Source organism: Otolemur garnettii, unplaced genomic scaffold (assembly GCF_000181295.1).
Source record: "Otolemur garnettii isolate 467f Iridium unplaced genomic scaffold, OtoGar3 scaffold00035, whole genome shotgun sequence".
Classification (NCBI taxonomy): Eukaryota; Metazoa; Chordata; class Mammalia; order Primates; family Galagidae; genus Otolemur; species Otolemur garnettii.
The window spans coordinates 6,801,257-6,822,313 of record NW_003852430.1 but is presented as its reverse complement, the minus strand read 5'-3'; the positions used below and the strand labels follow the sequence as shown (position 1 = coordinate 6,822,313).

At 37.8% G+C, this 21,057-nt stretch overlaps 1 protein-coding gene across 2 annotated transcripts in view; it reads left to right on the top strand.

The window, feature by feature from the left end:
• Positions 1–21,057, top strand: part of KHDRBS2 (KH RNA binding domain containing, signal transduction associated 2) — a 540,650-nt gene that overhangs the window by 357,555 nt on the left and 162,038 nt on the right. Inside the window, exon 7 of one of the 2 annotated variants that reach the window (XM_023513145.1) lies at positions 11,186–11,206. The exons of the other annotated variant lie outside the window; for it this stretch is intronic. Within the exon in view, the coding sequence (XP_023368913.1) occupies positions 11,186–11,206 (21 nt within the window). The remainder of the gene's footprint in view (positions 1–11,185; positions 11,207–21,057) is intronic. 2 annotated transcript variants of the gene reach the window in all.

Below are 21,057 nucleotides of genomic sequence, written 5' to 3'. Positions count from 1 at the left end.
AAGATGAGAGGTAGAATTCTTGTTTTTCCATTAGGGAGTTAGGGTCAAAGATCATGTATCAGTCACATACCTGACAGTAGAGCCAGACAGAGCTTATGCCGTGTTAGATATAAAGATATAAAAGGCAAAGTCCTGGCTCTGAGAGGGCAACAGATACATTGTATGATACCTGGACAAAAAAAGAAAACTCACAAGTACGGGACAGAATGTAATCTGTGAGGGTGAACTCCAGACTTTCTTTTCTTTTTGGCCAGGGCTGGTTTCGAACCTGCCACCTCTGGCATATGAGGGCAACGCCCTACCCCTTTGAGCCACAGGCACCGCCCCAGACTTTCTTTTTAAATATATGTTAATATTTTCCTAACCTGTCTCATAAAGTGGGTATAAAGCAGTTATGGCATCAGCTGGAAATCTCATTAAACTAAACAGAACTGTGATGTTTTTGATTAACTTTGCTTCTACTCAGAACGGTGGAAGAACTAATTAGGTCTTATGCTACCTATTTAATATAGTAAAAATAGAGAATTTTGAGGAAGAAGCAGCCAATAATTTTATAGTGGTCATAAATTGAAAAGAATAGGGCACTTAGAGGTAAAGTTCTTTGGAAGTCTAGAATATTACTAGTAGCAACAAAACAGTCATGGTACTAATAACGATTCCGATAGTATAATCCACATTGAAGCGATAACGTGGGATAGTGGAGTACTTACCGTCTCCACACTATGCAAAGTTCTTGACCATCAGCACGCGTTTTTTACAACAACCTTATTATGTTGGTATTCTTCCCATTTTACAATGAGCAAACTGAGGTTCAAAGAGGTGTGGTGATTCACACCTGTAATCCTCACATCCTGGATGGATCCCTTGAGCTCAGGAGTTTGAGAGCAGCCTGAGCGAGAGTGAGACCCCATCTCTACTAAACATATAAAAACTAGCAGAGCACTGTGGCAGGTGCCTGTAGTCCCAGCTACTGAGGAAACTGAGACAGGAGAATCAGTTGAACTCAGGAGTTTGAGGTTGCTGTGAGCTAGACTGATGCCAGCGTACTCTAGCCTGGGGCAACAGAGTATGACTCTGTCAAGGAAAAAAAAAAAGTTATAGGTTCAAAGTTATCTCCCCAGTAAGCCCCAGAGCAACTTTGATTCCCAGGGAGTAGTGTTACTGGCCTCTAAGTCGTCCAGTGATAGTCCTTAACACATGGCAGGCACTTGTGTAAGTGCTCACACATGGAGACGCACATGTTCTTCTGGGTTCCTGTACAAGTTAGGTGGTACACTGTCTGACATGCGAAAGTTTACGCTCAGAGATTGAGCAGCTCAGCCAGCATCATCTGGGTAACCAGCAGCAGAGCTGGGACTCCAAACCCAGCAGTCCAGCTCCCATCCGTGCTGCTCGGCTATCTCTGGGCAAGCCAGCGAAAGGAGCCTTGAGACACTCGGGTGCGGATGATGCCAAAACAGAAGAAATGAGTGAAATATTTCAAGGAACCACCTGGTAACTCTACCCAGACCAAACAAATCAAAACAATGTCTCATGAGAAGGAGAAAGCTTGAGAGATGAGTTGGAGCAAAAGTCATAAAAAACGAGTTGTGGAAACAATGCCTGGAAGAAAATTGAACAACTAACGGGTTGTGATTGGGTACTGGTTGGACATTTCTGAGATGTCTGAGAACAGCTGTAATTGGTGAAGATGAAGATGGCTCAGCAGGGCAACAGGGACCAGTGCAGGTGGATGTCAGGACGAGCCACTGGAAGTTTCTAGAATAATCTAAATAGGGGAAGATTAAAAAAAGAGAGGACCATGGAACATGCTATGGAAGATCCAGTCAATCAATTGGACCAAACTTTGGAACCAACTCCAGCATTTCAGTCATCACAAAAGATATTTTGGTAACCTCAAAACAGAATGCTGTTCCATATCCTCTTTATCGTATTTCTTTTTACTATAAATCTTCTTTCTCAATTCATCTACATAGTGATAAGAGCTTCAATGGGAAAACATTTTAGACAATTATTTGTGAAAACCACGACCTTCAATTAAATTTTAAAAGAGATTTATAAGAGATGAATAATATTCATTTTTGTTATAAGTAAAATAATATAATGCAATCTTATCACGACTGCAGATTTCTTTTCAGCCAAATGCCTGAACCATTCTCCAAAGAGAAGTTTTAAACGTAATATCACAGTGACACAGTGGTTTTTACACTTTCTTTTTTAGAGGCACCCATCTGTCAAAGGCAATTTTAGCCCTTGCTCCAGTTGCATAATAGTGAAGAACAGGTTTTGTTGTTTGTTTTTTTTTAAGTAGTTTATATCTTCATTATTTGTCAGAAATTACTTTTCTATGTGCAGAGGCTCTGCAGCTCCTCCGGAGAGCAGGGTAGGTGTGTGTGTGCTGTGACCCCCATAGCGTGAGTCCAAGGGGGGAAGCTCAGACTCAAATGCGGTGTGTGTAAGGCTGAGGGGAAGCAAACCCAGAACTTCCTGCTCACTAAAAAGGATCCTCTTGCTCTTCCATTGAATTTTCTGTTCCCACTGCCAGAAAAGCATTTAAAAGACACTGCAAGAATTGTGGATTGTCTTCCTCCCGGTAAGTATTTTAGGCACTTCCATCCCCTCTCCTTCACGTTTTTCAGCCAAACCAGAAGCAGAACATCTAGAGCATGAGAGACTGGTGGTCCAATCCAGGGGCAAGCCGTCCTTGCTTGTAAAGGACAAGAGAATACACATTTTTGGCTTTATGGGCAGTACAGCCTCTGTTCTGACTCCGCAGCTCTGGTTTTTAGCACGAAAGTAGATACAGGCAATAATCAAATGAACGGGAGCAACAAAAAGATGGGGTCCAAAGTTGCACAAACCATCCAAACTTACTCCGTCAGTTCCCAGAGATGGCCGTTTGCATAGAGCTGTGTTGAATTCAAGCTCGTCCCACCGTTTTAATTTAAAGATACGTATGTGATGCTGCACACTGCCCAATTGCTTGGTGCCACAACTGAATACCATTGAAGAGAAAAAAAATCATCTCATTTTCAGCCAGGGCTTCTGAAGGCCAGGAGACGGAGGCTCTGTGCGAGTGAGTGCCTTGCTAAGTGATGAATGAGCCTGGCTCCTCGTATATTGTTAGAAGAATGTAGGTACACTGATACCAATATTCTAGAAAGCCACCTCCTCCTGATGATAAATTCTCCTGTGTCACCTCACTAGTGGTGCTGTGTCCCTGCCATTTGTAATAATCTAGTATTGTAAGCCACTGTCAGATACATATTCACACAAGCACATTACTTGTTTTCTTCTGTTAGCCATCATGCTTTAGACAGACTCAAATTTAATGCATCCTTTAAAAAATGTATTTGGCAGTAAAAATGTTGTGAAAATTGATCTTGTTATAAAATTTAGCGCCTTAGATTTGACATTAAGGCCACTTAGAGAGTTCAGTGATCAGTAAAGCAGAGAGGGAACAACTGAATTTCAAGGTAATGGTTCGGAGGCCATAAAGTGAGAAATTGGAGGACGTCGCAAAACCTAATCTTTCAAGTTGGTCATTTATTTGTCAACTTCTGCTCCAGGACACTCCACACATACAAGCAAATAAATAAATAACATCTTTCTCTCTGACATGAGTTTAGATCTGAGAGGAGCAGAACTGAGTCTTTTAAGATTACCCCAACATCACAAAAGATCGGCAGGAACAAAAAAACCCAAAAACAACTCATACAGCAAATGATAAAAAAGAGAACATAATAATTACACTAATATAATAAGGTCATAATTAAATTTAGAGAGTTATACCAGGTCTAGTTTGGGTTCAGAAATAAACTAATACAGAATTCACTATTAGGGTCATGGAAATAAAATAATTACGGCATTCATGGGAGAGGATAGAGAGTCTGATTTATATGTGATGTGATGCCTGTTACGAGGTTGATTTTAAGAACACACACAGTTGTGACACAATTAAACAGAAGGACGGATTTCAGACTTCATGAAACTGTGGGAAGTTCCTGCTCAAGGTCCCCTTTGTATGTGAAGGACAGGCGGTGACAACGTGTAATTGCAACCTATTTCTCAGAGTGAAGCCTGAATCAGTCCTGACAGGGGAGGTTATACAATTTCTGCAGAGCGGTCCTTCAGGCAAGACTGAGGCCTGAGTGAAGCAGACGGAAAGGATTTCACTTATTGGCACCTGTATCATACTCACAAGGCTTTTTATTTACCCTGGAACGGGGCTGTCATGAGCAGGCTTGATCTGCTCCGTTTCTCCAGCATCCTGGTTGTCTAAACCCTGCCTTCTGCCTGATCTAGTTACGCTGCCCAGAGCATTACGTAGGTTGGTTTCCACACCTGGTTGCTTTTACTCTGTAGGTAATTCTTTCTGCTTTTCAGCCCTGTTCTCTCTCTCTCTCTCTCTCTCTCTCTCTCTCTCTCTCTCACTTATTTACATATGGCAGGATCTATTCAGCCTTTCAGGTCCCCAAATCAGAACGTACACTTCCATTCCTTAGCTAACACCCAAAAAGATGCTTAATTCAGTCAGCCTTGGATGTAGTTAGTTACTTACTTGCCTGTCTCTTCTGCTAGATTTAAGCATGATTAAGGACAGTCCAGGGTTTATTCTCATTTATTTTTCACACTGTTTTGCAAATAAGTACTCAGTAAAGTATCAGTTAAATAACTGGCTTTTATCAGTCTGCCCAGCAAATAAATACTCAATAAAATGTCAATTAAATGATTGACTTTTATCAGTCTAGCCAGCAAATAAATACTCAATAACATATTGATTAAATGACTGACTTTTATCAGTTCAGAACACGTAGAATCCAGGCTATGGAACTGACAGATTGAAGAACTCCCAGGAGGCTTTTAAATCATGACGACAGTTCTGACTGGATTCCCATACTGGTGCCAGGATGGGGATATGTTTGGGTCAACTGGGCCACACTCTGTAAACTAACGTCCACCAGGTTCTCTTGGTTGTTTAGATTTGCTGGATTCTTTGCACTAAGATCTTTCAGACACATTTAAACGAAGTGTTTATTACCTGTGTTGAGCTTTGCATTCTTGTAAGATCCAGATTTGTCCACCAGTGTCAGCATTGCCCTGGCAACACAAAGAAGAGTCACCTAAGCGAAGATTTTCTAGTTGCTGATTGGGGAGAGAGCCCGTGTCGTAGTGATGACTGAGTTTGGCGGAGTGGGGGGAAGTGCACACACATTTAGGTAGGAGAGGGGCTAAACTACATAACATTCCTTCCTGATCTAAATTAGAGACCACTCCTGTCCCTGTTCATCAGCTAATCTGTTTAATGAGTATGAATTCTTATACAATATGGACAAATGTTCCAAGTGAGGCACTTTTTTAAAGCATGTGTCAAATGTTAGGTTTTGCCTAAAAAATTAATTTTCAGCATTTATTTTTGGTGAAGACCTTATTATTAAAGCTATTTTTGTATGTACCTATAATGAATGCTGGTTACTCATTCTTATCTTAAAACATGTCATACAAACAAATCAATTCTTCTGGTAGTTGATATTAAAAACAGTAGTATATAATCAAAGGCAATTTTCAAAAATTAAAAATACAGTAATCCTACTAAGCTCATAGTTGTTTTCATTATTCTTTATTGCTGTGAAAAATTTCATACATTGAAGAGTTTATGTCATTAATGTGTACAGTTTAAAGAATAATAATATTCATGAACTAAACGCACATCAAACACACAGACTAAAAAATAAAATATTATAAGCCCCAAATCCCCTCATGCATTTTTTTCTAATCATATCTACAAGTTATTCCTCTCAGAGTATCTGGAACTCAGTGATAATCACCTTTCTTTTCTTTTATTGCTTGTATATGGCATCTCTAAACAACTATTATTTAGTTTCCTTCTTTCTAAACTTTATGAAAAAGGACTTACACTGTGCACATTCTTAGTTTAAGATTTATCCATATTGATGCATGCAGCTTAACTTGTTTCATTTTTCAGTGAGAAATATATTACAATTTTAAAAATCCATTTTGTTAAAGAGTTGGATAATTTGTCACTTTTTTTCTTTTATGAACAATATACTGCTGCTGTAGATTGGATGTTTGTCCCCCCAAAACCTTGTGTTGAAATTTAATCCTACTAGGGGACACAGGGTCCCAATGGGAGGTGTTTGGGTTGTTGTAGGGGTGGCCCTCTCACACATGGATAAGTGCCATTCCTGAGTAGGGTGAGTGAGTTCCCTGTCAGTTCCTGGGACAGCTGATTGTTACAACAAGAGCCCGGCACCTCCCCGTCAGCACCTGACCCCACCTGGCTTCCTCTCCTACCAAGTGCTCTCTGCACATTCTGGTGCCTCTTCCCTTCTGCCATGAGTGAAAGCAGCCTGAGCAGCTCTCTAGATGCCCAGTCTCGAACCTTCCAGACATCAGAACTGTGAGCTAAATAAACTTTTTTTTGTTTGTTTCCAAATTACCCAGCCTCAGGTATTCCTTTATAGCAATACAAAACAGACTCAGACAACTGCCACGAACACTCATATGCTCACTTCCTTGTCCTGGATCACAGGGAATAAGAATATCCAAATTTTCACCATCAATTGTTCTTATCAGCAAATACACTCAATTACTTAGTATATTATTATAGACCCTATTACACCACATTCTTGCCAACCAATCAAGTATAAAATCAAACCGCACTGTGGTTTTAATTTGTATGGTTATTATTACTAGTGAGATCTGTTATAGTTTAAAATATTTAAAATATTATTTTGTTGCTCTTCCCTCTTGGGGAAAGTGCTTGCATGATTTTTCCTGTTTTTCTATTGGATTGTTTTTCTTCCAAATTTATTTTTCAGAGTTCTTTATATATTCTGGATTCTAACCTTTTGCCATTTATATTTATTTCAGAAATCATCCATTGATTTGTGGTCCCATCTTTTCATTTTCATTTGTGATGTTGGAGGAGCAGAAGTTATTGTTAACATGTGGTAGAATTTATTGGTTTTCCTCTTACAGAATGTGAGTTTTGTGTCTTTCATAGGAACTTTTCAATTCCAAGGTCACCAAAATGTTCTCTTTAGTTTTCTCTTTAAAATGATATTGCTTCCTTCTGTGTTATTTCACCAGGAATAGATTTTGTGTTTGGTACGTGGAGAGATTAAGGTTTCATTTTTAGCTCCCTTAGGTTTACCAGTTACCTCAGTGCAATGACTCCTTTTCCCACAAATGTGGAAAGCCAGCTCTTGTCTATCAGGCTTTTGTATATGTGCACATCGGTTTTCAAGTTCTTTGAGCTCTATTTTTGTTTCTGTAAACCAATATGCCAGCTTAATTTTTATAGCTTTTATATTGTATCATGATATTTAGTCATGCAAGATGTCTTGCTTCCTTTCTCTCTTAGAATCACCTTAGCTCCCCTTAGTCCTATTTTCCTTCATATAAATTGAATTGTTATATTGTTTGGAAAAGAATTAACATCTTTGTGGTACAGGGTTCCATGTTCTTATACACGGCACATCCCTCTGCATACTCAGCTCCTCTTTAATTCCCTTTAAAAAGTTTAGTATGTTTCTATATAAGCCTTTCACACCTTTTTGGCCTAAGTGTCTTATATTCTTGTTCCTTTTTTAACACAATAACTAAGAAAATGACATAAAGTCTATGTTAACCAGTTTGATGAAAATATTTCAAATTGTATATGAAAACACCACACTGAACCCCATGATTGCATTAATGAACACAGCTAACATTTAATTAAAAAAATATGATAACTTCAAAAAAATTATTGACATTATTAACAATGTTCATTTTTATTATTAGCGATTTAATTAATGTATTTGTATATTAGTATCATTTCCAGCAATATTCCTAAAATTTCTTATACATTATAATAAATTAAAGATTGGGGGGACCTTTATAAATTTGGGCCAGCATGTATTATACTTACCAAACTATACAGTGTATCAGCATTTTAAAGTGCTTCCTGTATAACACATGGAACTCAGATTGCATTAATTCTAATCTCTCTCTGAAAACATAAACTATTTTTCAGTAATTGTTCCTTTTATTCCTGAATTTAGATAGTGAATTTAGTGTTTCATGTGCTATATTTTTCTTTAGATTTACTCATTTGTTTTCTAACTTCTTACTTCATCATATCTTTCTACTTGAAAACCCCATTTGGTTGAATTTTCTCTTATTTGAAATAGGAGAAATTTAGAAATTTACAAGTTAATTTTCTCAATCTGTTAATAATGTTTCTCAGTTTTTATTTGTCTAAAACACTTTTGTTTCACTTTCTTAGGGAAAAGTATTTTGACTATCTATACATTTCTGTGTCTTCAAATCTTTTGTTTACTGTTGCTATTGAGAAATTAGCCACAAGTCTAATCTCTGCTGGTAGAGAATTTGTGACTCTCTGGTTGCTTTTAAAACCTTCTCATCTTGGAAAGCTAAAGCAAGACGATCTCTTGAGTCTCAGAGATTGAGGTTACTGTGAGCTGTCATGCCGTGGCACTCTACCCAGGGCGACAAAGTGAGACTCTGTGTCAAAAAATTAAAAAATCCTCTTTAATGTCCTACTGTTTTTACCATGAAACGTCTAAGTGTGGATTTATTTTCACTCGTTCTACTTTGGATTTTTAATATTTACGATATCTGTGGGCGAGCATTTTTCATCAATTCTGGAAGCTTTTGAAATTTTGAAAATTCTTCTCAATCTACCTGATACCTCATTTTGAGAACTATTTCCCTCTTTCCCCTGTATCTTTTAAACACTCCTATATTCTTCTCATTGGCAAGATTCAGTGTAATTTCTCACCTTTTCCCTCCAGTTTACTTCTTTTAATCTAATCTTTGAATTCTTTGTTTTGATGATTGTATCTTCTAAAAGTTCTGTAATCCATTTCAGTCAAATTCTATTGTCTCATGTTTCTCCTTCTCTATCGCCCACGTCTATCTGTGCAAACATATCAAACACACATACATCACCCTGTCCTTCTGATACATGCAATTTTTCTGGATATTATACTAAACGTTCATGTTTATGCTGAGTTATGCTTATGATGGCTTATTCTCTCATATGATTGATGAGGTGCAAGCACAGAACCCTTGGACCCACACCGAGGCCTTGTTTAAAGTCCCAAGTTAATATACATTCATACCTCCCAGGCATCTGGGAGCACTGCCAACGAGTCTGTGTAACCAAGGTTTGGCTTATGGGGCTCTGCAGCAGTTGATAACTGTGAGTACAGGCCCCAAAGCTGTATGAAGGGAGACATTTCTGTCTCACTCAAAGGTAAGACTGTTTCAGGAAGGTATTTCTACTGTTTTTAATTGCTTAGATTGTATTTCCTACTCAACTGCTAATGTGTCATACTAAAAGGGGTTGCAACGTTTTATGGGACTTTTTTATCTGGTATTTACTTTACTGTTAATGGGAATATTTGCCTATTAAAAATTAAGCATTAGGCAGCATTTATACATAGAGCTTCTGAGGAAAAAGTTGGAGTTCTTAACACACTTTCTGGACTTCACACTTCCTAATTATTTCATGGCTCCTGAGGAATTTTTTTCTCTTTGTATCCACTAATCTATATAATTTAAAATGTATATGTTTTCAATATAGTATTTTGTCCATTATTTTTAATATATTAAAAAAATGTTCACTGTATTTCTTATCCACTGTATTTCTGGGAATGAATTTGTATTTTTTATATTTTTAAAAACATTTTAAAAAAAATCAATTTGGTTTTTTTTTGAGACAGAGTTTCACTCTGTTGCCCCAGGCTAGAATGCCAAGTGCCATCATAGCTCACAGCAACCTCTAACTCCTGGGCTCAAGTGATCCTCTTGCCTCAGCCTCCCAAGTTGCTAGAACTACAGGCACCCACCACAACGCCAACTAGTTTTTTTCTATTTTTAATAGACATGAGATGTCACTCTTTCTCAGGATAATCTAGAACTCCTGAGCTGAAACAATCTACTTGCCTCGGCCTTCCAGAGTGCTAGGATTATAAGCATGAGCCATTGTGCCCCGCTGTATTTTTTCTAGTCTTTACCTAAGTCTACACATAATATTAAACTTATGAGTTGCAAAATATATAACTGAACAGTGAGTGGAATATTAATCATATAGCTTATATAACCTCCATTAATTTCTGGAATATCTGGCCAATATGCAACTCTTGTGTAAAAACCACTGTTATCTATCACATATAAGTTAGTTATTTAGAGAAGATACATGTTTGAATATGAAAAATTTAATTCAAATTTTTATATGTACTGATTTCCTTAGTTACAGATACAGAAAATAGTGGAAAATTTGATTGCTTTCTAGGCTTAAGTACAAGTAAAGCAAAATATCAACCTTTAGGAAGTTCATGTGACTCCACATATGTGGTAAAATTCATATAGTAAAATAAAAAGCTATTGTTTGCTATAAAAAGAGATGGTCTTAATACTATATACTGAAATGAATTAAATAGTGTAAGTACATAACCTTCTATAAAATTTCAAATGGTTGTGTTTTTCTATGGGTCAAAAGTCAATATTTCAGCTTAAATTCGAAAATATAGGAAGGAATTTATACTATACAGAAAAAAAACTAATGTTTAGAAATAATAAACAATTTATATTATGCTAAATTTTAAATTGCTCAATTGGTAAAAATAGAAAATGGAAGAATAAGATTCAATATTTAGTACTCTATCCCTTCAAAAGTAAATTCAGCCTTTCTAGGTCATAAAAAATCAAAAAATGTTGAATTATATACTTTTTAAAAAAAATTTTAAATTGAGTAAGAGATTCTTAGAAGTAAAATATTAAGTCTCTAAGATACCAATGGCTATTAAAGAGACTATATGGTAGCAAATAGAAATAAATGTGTCTGAAATGTTTATGTGGTTGTGTCAAAGATAGAAAAATCAACCAAGTGGGGCCAGACCAAGATGGCAGCCGAGAAACAGCTTCTTTGCAACCAGGGTCAGAAAGTTTGGGGAGAGAAGACTCCAGGCACCTCTGGCTTGTGGGCTCTGTCCAGAAACATCTCTCTGGGGATACAAGGAGGTAACAGGAGACTTCTTGACCCCAGGAGGAGGACAAAAGCAGTAGAGAAATGGCAACTGCTTGCGTTCAGTCTGAGGCCTTGGCGCCTGCTGCAGCTTTAGCTACAGCAACAGAGAGATTGCAGACAGGGGAGGCCTTCCCTGTGGGTTGTTTTGTTTTCTTGGACTTGGGCACTTGATTGAATTACCTTGGGAGACTGTGGGCCAGTGAGTAAGTGACTTTGAGCAGTGTGCAGAGTTTGGGAGTGAGTGCTGGGCTGGAACAGAACTTTCATTCTTTGGCTGTGGGCCGTGCACAGCCATTCAGGGAGAGTTGCCCTATAGGCTTTGCCCTCAGGAAGTTGCCCTATAGGCTTCTCCCTCAGGGACCCAGAGGAAGGTCCGTGTTGGGAGACCTTGGCTGAGTGATCTAGTGACTTTGAACAGTGCCCAGAGATTGGGACTAAGATGCCGGGAAAGAGCATAGCTTTTAGTGTTTGGCAGTAGGAGAGCTGTCTTGCAGCCTCAGCCCTCAGGGGCTTAGAGTAAGGCTGGTTTTAGCATGCCTGATAAGTGGGCAGCCACTTCCAGAGAGATTCCCAGTGACACAAGCTTTCCTTGGAAACCCCCTGCTTAGCCAAAAGTGGGTTGAGGATAGAGATTCAGACTCTCAACCCTGTGGGTTTTGAGGGCAAAGAAGTCAGCAGAGGCCTCCAGTCTCCATCTTATACAGCTGTATCAGCATTGTGATTAGCATCTCATACCCCAGAAGATTATCGGTTGCCCAGGGGATATTCAACACTATATATCTATAGTGCTTTGGGGTTTCTTCTCCTTTTTTAAATTTCAACTTTTACCCGCTAGATTTTTTTCTTTCTTTTTCTTCATTTTCCTAAGTGTAAATATAATTTTTCATTGTTGTCTTCTTCAATAATAAGAACTTCATTTTTGTGAGGGTTTCTGCTCCTGTTATTTGTCTTTTCCCCCAATTTTATCCTGTAAGGTTTTTTGTTTGGTTGGATTTATAATATTTTTGTTTTTCCTCTGTATTTGGTAGAGTGGGGTACTGTGTCTGTTCAGGCTGGCAGTGCTGCAGACCTCAAGGGAACCACACAACCCAGCACACCCAGGGGTTGGGAAGTTTTTAAGGTGTGGGTCTAAATATCCTACTCTACACCTTTATTACTCCTGTCTCCCTCTTTCTGTGCTCTCTTCTCCTTGTCAATCTTCCATTTTATTCATCCACTTTCCTTTCTCTTCTTTATTTTCTTTTTATTATCTTTTTTTCCTTCTTGTTCTTCAATCTTCTCATCCTTTCAGTCCTATACCAAAAGGACTCATTAACACCTTAGGTCAGAGGCACAGTAACTTAAAAAGCAAGAAGAAGTGAAAGAAAAATTAGGGCAAGGAAACAGACAAAATAAAATACTCATGAGGAAGAAACTGCAGAAAAATCCTGGCAACATGAAAAAACAGACCAGAGCAACCCTACCCCCGCCAAATGGGACTATGAGGTAGCTACTGCAGAGGATTCCACCTATAAAGAAATGTTATAAATGACAGGAAGGGAATTTAAAATACAGCTGATAAAAACAATGAAGAAAAATGCTGAGAAAGTGGAAAATAACCAAAAGGAAATCCAAACACAGAACCAAATAAGAGATGAATGATATAAAGAATATAGAAAGGATATAGCAGAGCTGAAGGAATTAAAAGAGTCAATTAGAGAACTTAAAGATGCAATAGAAAGTATCGATAAAAGATTAGATCATGCAGAAGAAAGAATCTCAGAGGTAGAAGACAAAGCTTCTCAGATACTTTAAGAGGCAGAAAAAGAAACAGAGAAAGCACAACATTCACTGAAAGAATTATGGGATGACATTAAGCATTCAAACATATGAGTTATAGGTGTCCACAAGGAGAAGAAGAACACCCCAGAGGAATGGAAGCCATACTAGAAAATATTATAAATAAAAATTTCCCAAATGTCACTAAGGATTCTGACACACTCTCTTCAGAGGGATATCAAACCCTAGGTTGCCTCAACTCAAATAGAGCTTCTCCAAGACACATTGTGATGAACCAGACCAAAGTCAAGACAAAAGAAAAGATTCTGCAAGCTGCCAGGAGTAAGCACCAATTAACCTATAGGAGAAAATCCATCAGGGTGACTGCAGACTTCTCAAATGCAACTTTTCAAGCAAGAAGACAATGGTAATCTACTTAAACAAAACACTTACTAGCCCAAATCTTTTACTGATATACAAACATTGAGGAAGTTTGCCTCAACAAGATCAGTTCTACAGGAAATGCTTCAACCTATTCTACACACTGACCATCACAATTGACCACCAGCAAAGTAAGTACCCAGAAACTAAAGGACAAAACCTAGCTTCCGCAATGATGCAAAAGATAAAACTAAGCAATGGACTTTCACAAAATAAGATGAATAGAACTCCACCACACTTATCAATTATCCCAATAAATGTTAATGCTTTGAATTCCCCACTGAAGAGGCATAGATTTGCTGTTTGGTTAAAAAAACACAAACCATCCATTTGCTGTCTGCAGGAAACACACCTAGCCTCAAAGGACAAATTAAACCTTAGAGTTAAGAGATAGAAGACAATTTTTCAGGCAAATGGAATTCAGAAGAAAAGAGGGATTGGAATCTTATTTTCAGATACATGTGGATTTAAAGCGACTAAAGTAAAAAAAAAAAGACAAAGATGGATGCTTCATATTGGTCAAGGGAAAAATACAAAAAGAAGACATTTTAATTCTAAATATTTATGCACCCAACTTAACTGCTCCCAGGTTCCTGAAGCAGTCCTTAATTAGACTGAGCAATGTTATATCCCATAACACCATAATAGCAAAGGACTTTAACACTCCTCCTACAGAGCTGGACAGATCCTCTAAACAGAAACTAAACAAAGCTGCAAGGGCAGTAGGAGAACAACTATGACCCTAGAACAACTTTGCTTGATAGACATGTATAGAACACTCTATACTAAAGCTAAAGAATATATGTTCTTCTCATCGGCACATGGAATGTTCTCCAAAATTGATCATATCCTAGGACACAAAACAAATCTCAACAGAATCAGAAGAATTGAATTTTTACCTTGTATCTTCTCAAACCACAAGGCATTAAAGGTGGAACTCCACTCCAACAAGAATGTTCAACCCTATACAAAGGCATGGGAATTAAACAACCTTATGCTGAATGACAGTTGGATGCAGGATGAACTAAAAGAGGAAATCTTTAACTTCCTTGAGCATACCTATAATAAAGACACAAGCTACCAAAACCTGTGGGATACTGAAAAAGCTGTTCTGAGAGGAAAATTTTTCACTTTAGATGCCTACATTTGAAAAACAGAAAGAGAGCACATCAACAAAATCACAAGCTGTCTTATGGAACTGAAAAAAGAAGAACAATCTAAACCTAAACCCAGCAGAAGAAAAGAAATTTCCAAAATTAAATCAGAGATTAATGAAATTGAAAACAGAAGAATCATTCAGAAAATTAATGAAACAAGGAGTTGGTTTTTCAAAAAAAATAAAGTAGATAAACCTTTGGCCATGCTAACTAGAAATAGAAAAGTAAAAACTCCAGTAACCTCAATCAGAAATGATAAAGGGGAAATAACAGGTGTCACAGAGATATAAGAGATTAGAGTAGAATGAAACTCTACTCCCAGAAATTTGACAATGTGAAGGAAATGGATCAATATCTGGAATCACACCCTCTCCCTAGACTTAGCCAGGAAGAAGTAGATCTCCTGAACTGACTAGTTTCAAGCACTGAGATCAAAGAAACAATAAAAAATCTCCCAACAAAAAATACCTTGGTCCAGATGGCTTCCCACCAGAATTCTATCAAATCTTCAAAAAAGAGCTTATTCCTATACTGCAAAAATTACTCCAAAAAATTGAGGAGGAAAGAATCTTCCCCAACACGTTCTATGAAGCAAACATCACCCTGATACCAAAAATAGGAAAAGACCCAACTAAAAAGGAGAATTTCAGACAAATTTCACTAATGAATATAGATGCAAAATTTCTCAACAAAATCCTAGCCATTAGACTACAGCTTCTCATCAAAAAAGTCATACATCATCATCAAGTAGGTTTTATCCCAGGGATGCAAGGCTAGTTTAACCTACGCAAGTCCATAAACGTTATTCACCATATCAACAGAAGTAAAACCAAAGACTATGTGATCCTCTCAATAGATGTAGAAAAAGCATTCAATAAAATCCAGCATCCTTTTTTAATTAGAACACTGAGGAGTATAGGCATAGGTGTCACATTTCTTAAACTGATTGAAGCCATCTATAACAAACCATACCTAATATTTTACTAGATGAAGTAAAACTGAAAGCTTTTCCACTTAGAAATGGAACCAGACATGGTTGTCCTCTATCACCACTACTATTCAACGTAGTGCTGGAAGTTCTAGCCAATACAATTAGGCAAGACAAGGAAATAAAGGGCATCCAAATGAGAGTAGGGGAGGTCAAACTCTCCCTCTTTGCTGATGATATGATCTTATACTTAGAGAACCCCAAAGACTAAACCACAAGACTCCTGGAAGTCATCAAAAAATACAGTAATGTCTCAGGATATAAAATCAATGTCCACAAGTCATTAGCCTTTGTTTACGCCAGTAACAGCCAAGATGAGAAGCTAATTAAGGATACAACTACCTTCACCATAGTTTCAAAGAAAATGAAATACCTAGGAATATACCTAACAAAAGAGGTGAAGGACCTCTTTAAAGAAAATTATGAAAACCTAAGAAAGGAGATAGCAGAGGACATTAACAAATGGAAGAACATACCGCTTGTGGGTAGGAAGAATCAACATTGTAAAACTGTCTATACTTCCCAAAGCAATCTACCAATTCAATGCCATCCCTATTAAAGTACCAACATTGTACTTTCAAGACTTGGAAAAAAGGATTCTGCATTTTGTATGGAACCAGAGAAAATCCCATATAGCTAAGGGAGTTCTTAGTAATAAAAACGAAGCCAGGGGCATCAGCCTTTACACTATACTACAAGGCCATAGTTTTCAAAACAGCATGGTACAAAAATGAAGACATAGACATCTGGAATTGAATGGAAAACTAGGAAATGAAACTAACATTTTACAGCCACCTAATCTTTGATAAACCAAACAAGAACTTACACTGGGCGTAAGAATCTGTATTCAGTAAATGATTCTAGAAGAACTGGATATCAACATGTAAAAACTGAAATTGGACCCTCACCTTTCTTCAGTCACAAACATTGATTCAAGATGTATAAAATACCTAAATTTAAGACATGAAATGATAAAAATCCTCAAAGAAAGCATGGGAAAAACACTTAAACATATTGGCCTGGGGAAAGACTTTATGAAGAAGACTTCCATGGCAATTGCACCTGCAACAAAAATAAACAAATGGGACTTAATTAAACTGAAAAGTTTCTGTATAGCTAAGGAGACAACAACCAAAGCAAACAGACAACTTACACAATGGGTAAGGATATTTGCATATTTTGAATCAGACAAAAGCTTTGATAACTAGGATCTATAGAGAACTCAAATTAATCAATATGAAAAAAGGCAACAATCCCTTACCTCAATGGTCAAGAGAGATGAATAAAATCTTTTCTAAAGAAGACAGACGAATGGCTAACAAACATATGAAAAAATGCTCATCGGCCCTAATTATTAGAGAAATGCAAATCAAAACCACCCTGAGATACCATCTAATCCCAGAAAGAATGGCCCACATTACAAAATCTCAAAACTCCAGATGCTGGCATGGATATGGAGAGAAGGGAACACTTTTACACTGTTAGTGGGACTTCAAGCTAAGCCAACCTTTTTGGAAGGAAATATGGAGAACTGTCAAAGAACTCAAACTAGACCTTCCATTTGATCCTGTAATCCCATTTCTGGGCATCTACCCAGAAGGGAAAAAAATCCTTTTATGATAAGGACACTTGCACTAGACTGTTTATTACAGCTCAATTTATAATCACCAAAATGTGGAAACAGCCTAAATGCCCACCAACCCAGAAATGGATTAACTAGCTGTGATATACGTATACCATGGAACACTATTCAGCCATTAAAAAAGATAGTGATGTCACATCTTTTGTATTAACTTGGATGGAAGTGGAACACATTATTCTTAGTAAAGCATCACAAGAATGGAGAAACAAGAATCCCATGTACTCAATTCTGGTATGAGGACAATTAAGGATCTAGTCCATGGTAGGGGGTGGGGAAAGAGGAGAGCAGCTAGTGGGAAGGAGGGAAAAGGAGTGTGGGGGTCACAGTGTGTGACACACCTTTTGGGGAAGGGACACAATTATAAGAGGGACTTTACCTAAAATGCAATCAATGTAACCTGGTTCTTTTGTACTCTCAATGAACCCCCAACAATAAAAAAAACAAAAGAAAAACCAACCAACCAAGTCCAGTTTTTTGACAACATGCTCATGCCATGATACCAACCTCAAATGCATCTCATTCTTCACAGTGAGCTCGTGATCCTTGACTATAACATTGTTTAGATACTATACAAATATCATATATGATATATTATGAGATAGTGTACCATAATATGACATATAGTATAACCAACTTCAGATAAGTTGTTTAGTAAGTTGAATAAATCATTGTGTATACAGAAGGCACCATTCACTGTCTGAAAAATTCCCATATTATACTCTTATCTTTTAATAAAGTGGGCTATTGGATACCAAGAATTTCAAGATATTACAGTGAACAGTAGTCCCCACAAATGATTTATAATAACATTGGCACTGCCCAGCTTGAAGTTTATGAGATCATACTGTTTGATCAATTCCAAAAGCTACCAGATTAAGCTCTGTGTACACAAATTGCTGGGTTTTAGTCTGGGAAAAGATACTAGTATATTGCTGATATAACTTTTTCTTAAAGGTGTTATAACAATTTCTATTGATATACTTTGAATATGTAATAAACAATTATACTTTTTCATTATCTATGGAAAGATTGATTATAAGTTCTAGAGACATGAAGCAAAAATAAGCATATATGTCCATCTTGATTTTATTTAAATTTCTTTACCATCTCTTTCTTATCATAAATGCAGCTGATCATTTGTGACCATTTTGAAGCTATAGTTATAGTTAGATGGATGATTTATGTGAAGAGGAACATTAGACTGTAATTATATGTCATTATATCCAAGATGTATCTAATACATTCTTCCCATTTCTGAAATGCATAATTCAGAAAGTTATTGAAATCTGTTGAGTCTTGGGGGAAAAAAAAAGAAAAGAACTTCAAGGAAGTCAAGTTACTTAACGAAAGTCTAATCAGCACCATTATCATTACTGGAATTACTATATGATTATCAAATTAAGTGTGGCCCAAAGCAAGAGTACTTTCTTTAGATGCAGTCTTCACACTGGTGCTGTGCTCATCAGCACCTATTTGAAGAAGGCCAGACATTTGCTGCTTATAACTGTTCTCATATTTTGAGCATAGATGCTGTTTCTTCCCAAGATGCTCTACTGGCACTAAATGTAAAAACAGAGAGATTAACAAAATGACTGCATGACATTGATGACTGCCCTCTATCTCCCGCAACCCCAGGAGTGTGCTTTGACCTTTTCAAGTGCTTTCAGATCTTAAAAGTCACTGCCCTTGGACTCTTGGCAGAAAAATACACTTATCCACCTAGAGGATAGCTGAGGACCGAATATGATGGCTTTACAAAACAACACACTAACCTAGTAACTTGGGAAGAAAATTTCTACATCTAACTTCTAAATCTAACTTCTTCCAAAACATAAAAAGGAAATGAAACTTTCCAACAAAAATAAGCAAAAAATGAGAAATACTTCACAACTGTCTTTCAAACTATGAGCTTTTTATGTTTTGTGATTTCCAGTGGTTTTCTTCTATTTTCAGATAAATTGAAGAATGGGGTATTTATAGAGTTTACATGGATTTGCAGAACTTTCTTAAGACTCAGCCTATTTGCTGTGAGTAAAAATACATAGGTGACTAGTATAAAGAAGTAAAATTAAAGGAGGCTTTGTTTCTATTAATAGAAGGGTGATACAATAGCCAAGAGGGTTCAGTTAAATCAGATACAATGAAGCTTGGAAAATAAAGTGTGAGGACACACAACAGGGCTTAATGTGGATACTCAGTGTAATACCAGGGACAGAGAAGAGGAGGCACAGACAAACTGAAACACCAGGTGGAGTACAAAAGCACACGGTGAAATTTTAACATCAAACATCTGAGATATGGGAGAAAAGAAACTGATGGTAACAACAGAGAGGAAAAGGCAGTGAGTCTAGAAGGTGTTGGATAAGATCACAGATGTGACTCAAACTGAACTGAATGATGTAACGCCTACCCTAGGTTTTGTTCTGAGGAAAGCAGGGCCTAAAGCATGGATTTGGGTGGAGATAATTTATTAAAGAGACATTCCCCAGAAACAAAATAAAAGGTGTTAAAAGAAGGAAAAGAGAAAAGGTGGGTAATAAAGGAGACACTCAGGAGATGACAATCCTGTGGGAAACGGGGGCTCATTGTCATTGGGGACAGTCTAGGGAGCCATGCTGAAGACACTTGAGAATCAAAGGACAGGGATAGCGGGGCATGTACCCAGGGACCAGTGCCCCCCAGGGCATTGAGTGCCTTTGAACCTCGGTTGTATCTATGTGGACCATCTCTCCCAGGCTCCAGAGAAAAACAAAACAAAAGGAAATCAAATAAACAAAAATATAGGCACATGTTTGATATTGAGCCAGCAGGAAACCTAAAACCATGGATTTCCGCTGGGCTGAAATAAGGTGTACCAAGGACTTACAGCTCTAATACGCCATGAATGTTAGTTAAACATACATTATGCACATATAAAGTCATGACTTTAGTCATTTAGTTCGCTAAGAAACCCTGGGAGGCATATGCTATTCATATTATTACCGTTTTATGGATGGAGAAGCTAAGGCACATGAGGAAATTACCAGAGATAAAACAACTAGAAACTGGTAGAGCTGGGATTTGAGCTACAATACTATTTCCAGAGTCTCTGTACTTATCCTTTATACAATAATTGCTGGCCGGGCACCATGGCTCATGCCTGTAATCAACACTCTGGAAGGCTGAGGCAAGGGGATCCCTTGAACTCAGTAGTTCAAGACTAACCTGAGTAGGCCCCATGTCTACTAAAAATAGAAAAATTAGCTGGGTGATATAGTGGATGCCTGTAGTCCCAGCTACCTGAGAGACTGAGGCAGAAGGATCACTTGACCCCGAGTGGTTGAGGTTGCTGTGAGCTAGGCTGATGCCCCAGCACTCTAGCTCAGGTGACAGAATGAGACTGTCTCCTTAAAAAATAAAAATAAAGGCTCGGCGCCTGTGGCTCAAGCGGCTAAGGCGCCAGCCACATACACCTAAGGTGGCCAGTTCGAATCCCCAGCCTGGGCCCGCCAAACAACAATGATGGCTGCAAGCAAAAAATGGCTAGGCATTGTGGCAGGCGCCTGTGGTCCCAGCTACTTGGGAGGCTGAGGCAGGAGACTCGCTTGAGCCCAGGAGTTAGAAGTTGCTGTGAGCGTGATGCCATGGCACTCTACCCAGGGGGATAGCTTGAGGCTCCGTCTCAAAAAAAATAAATAAATAAATAAATAAAAATAAAATATATACACACATACGCACAATAATTGCTCCTCAAAAACCGACAAAAATCCAATGATCCTCATATCTTGAGAGATTTAGCATATTTAAAATTTAGAGCATGGAGTAGTTTGATAGGATTTGTCTTCATTTATCTGGGGATATGATGTGTCTTGTGATAATGCCCATTGGAGGAGTCAAGAAGGAAGAGGAGGAAAGCCAGGCCCCTCCACTCTCGCCCTGCATTTAGACAGTCATTATGGGGGGGAAATCCAGGCCCCTCCACTCTCACCCTGCATTTAGACAGTCATTACGGGGGGGAAAGCCAGGCCCCTCC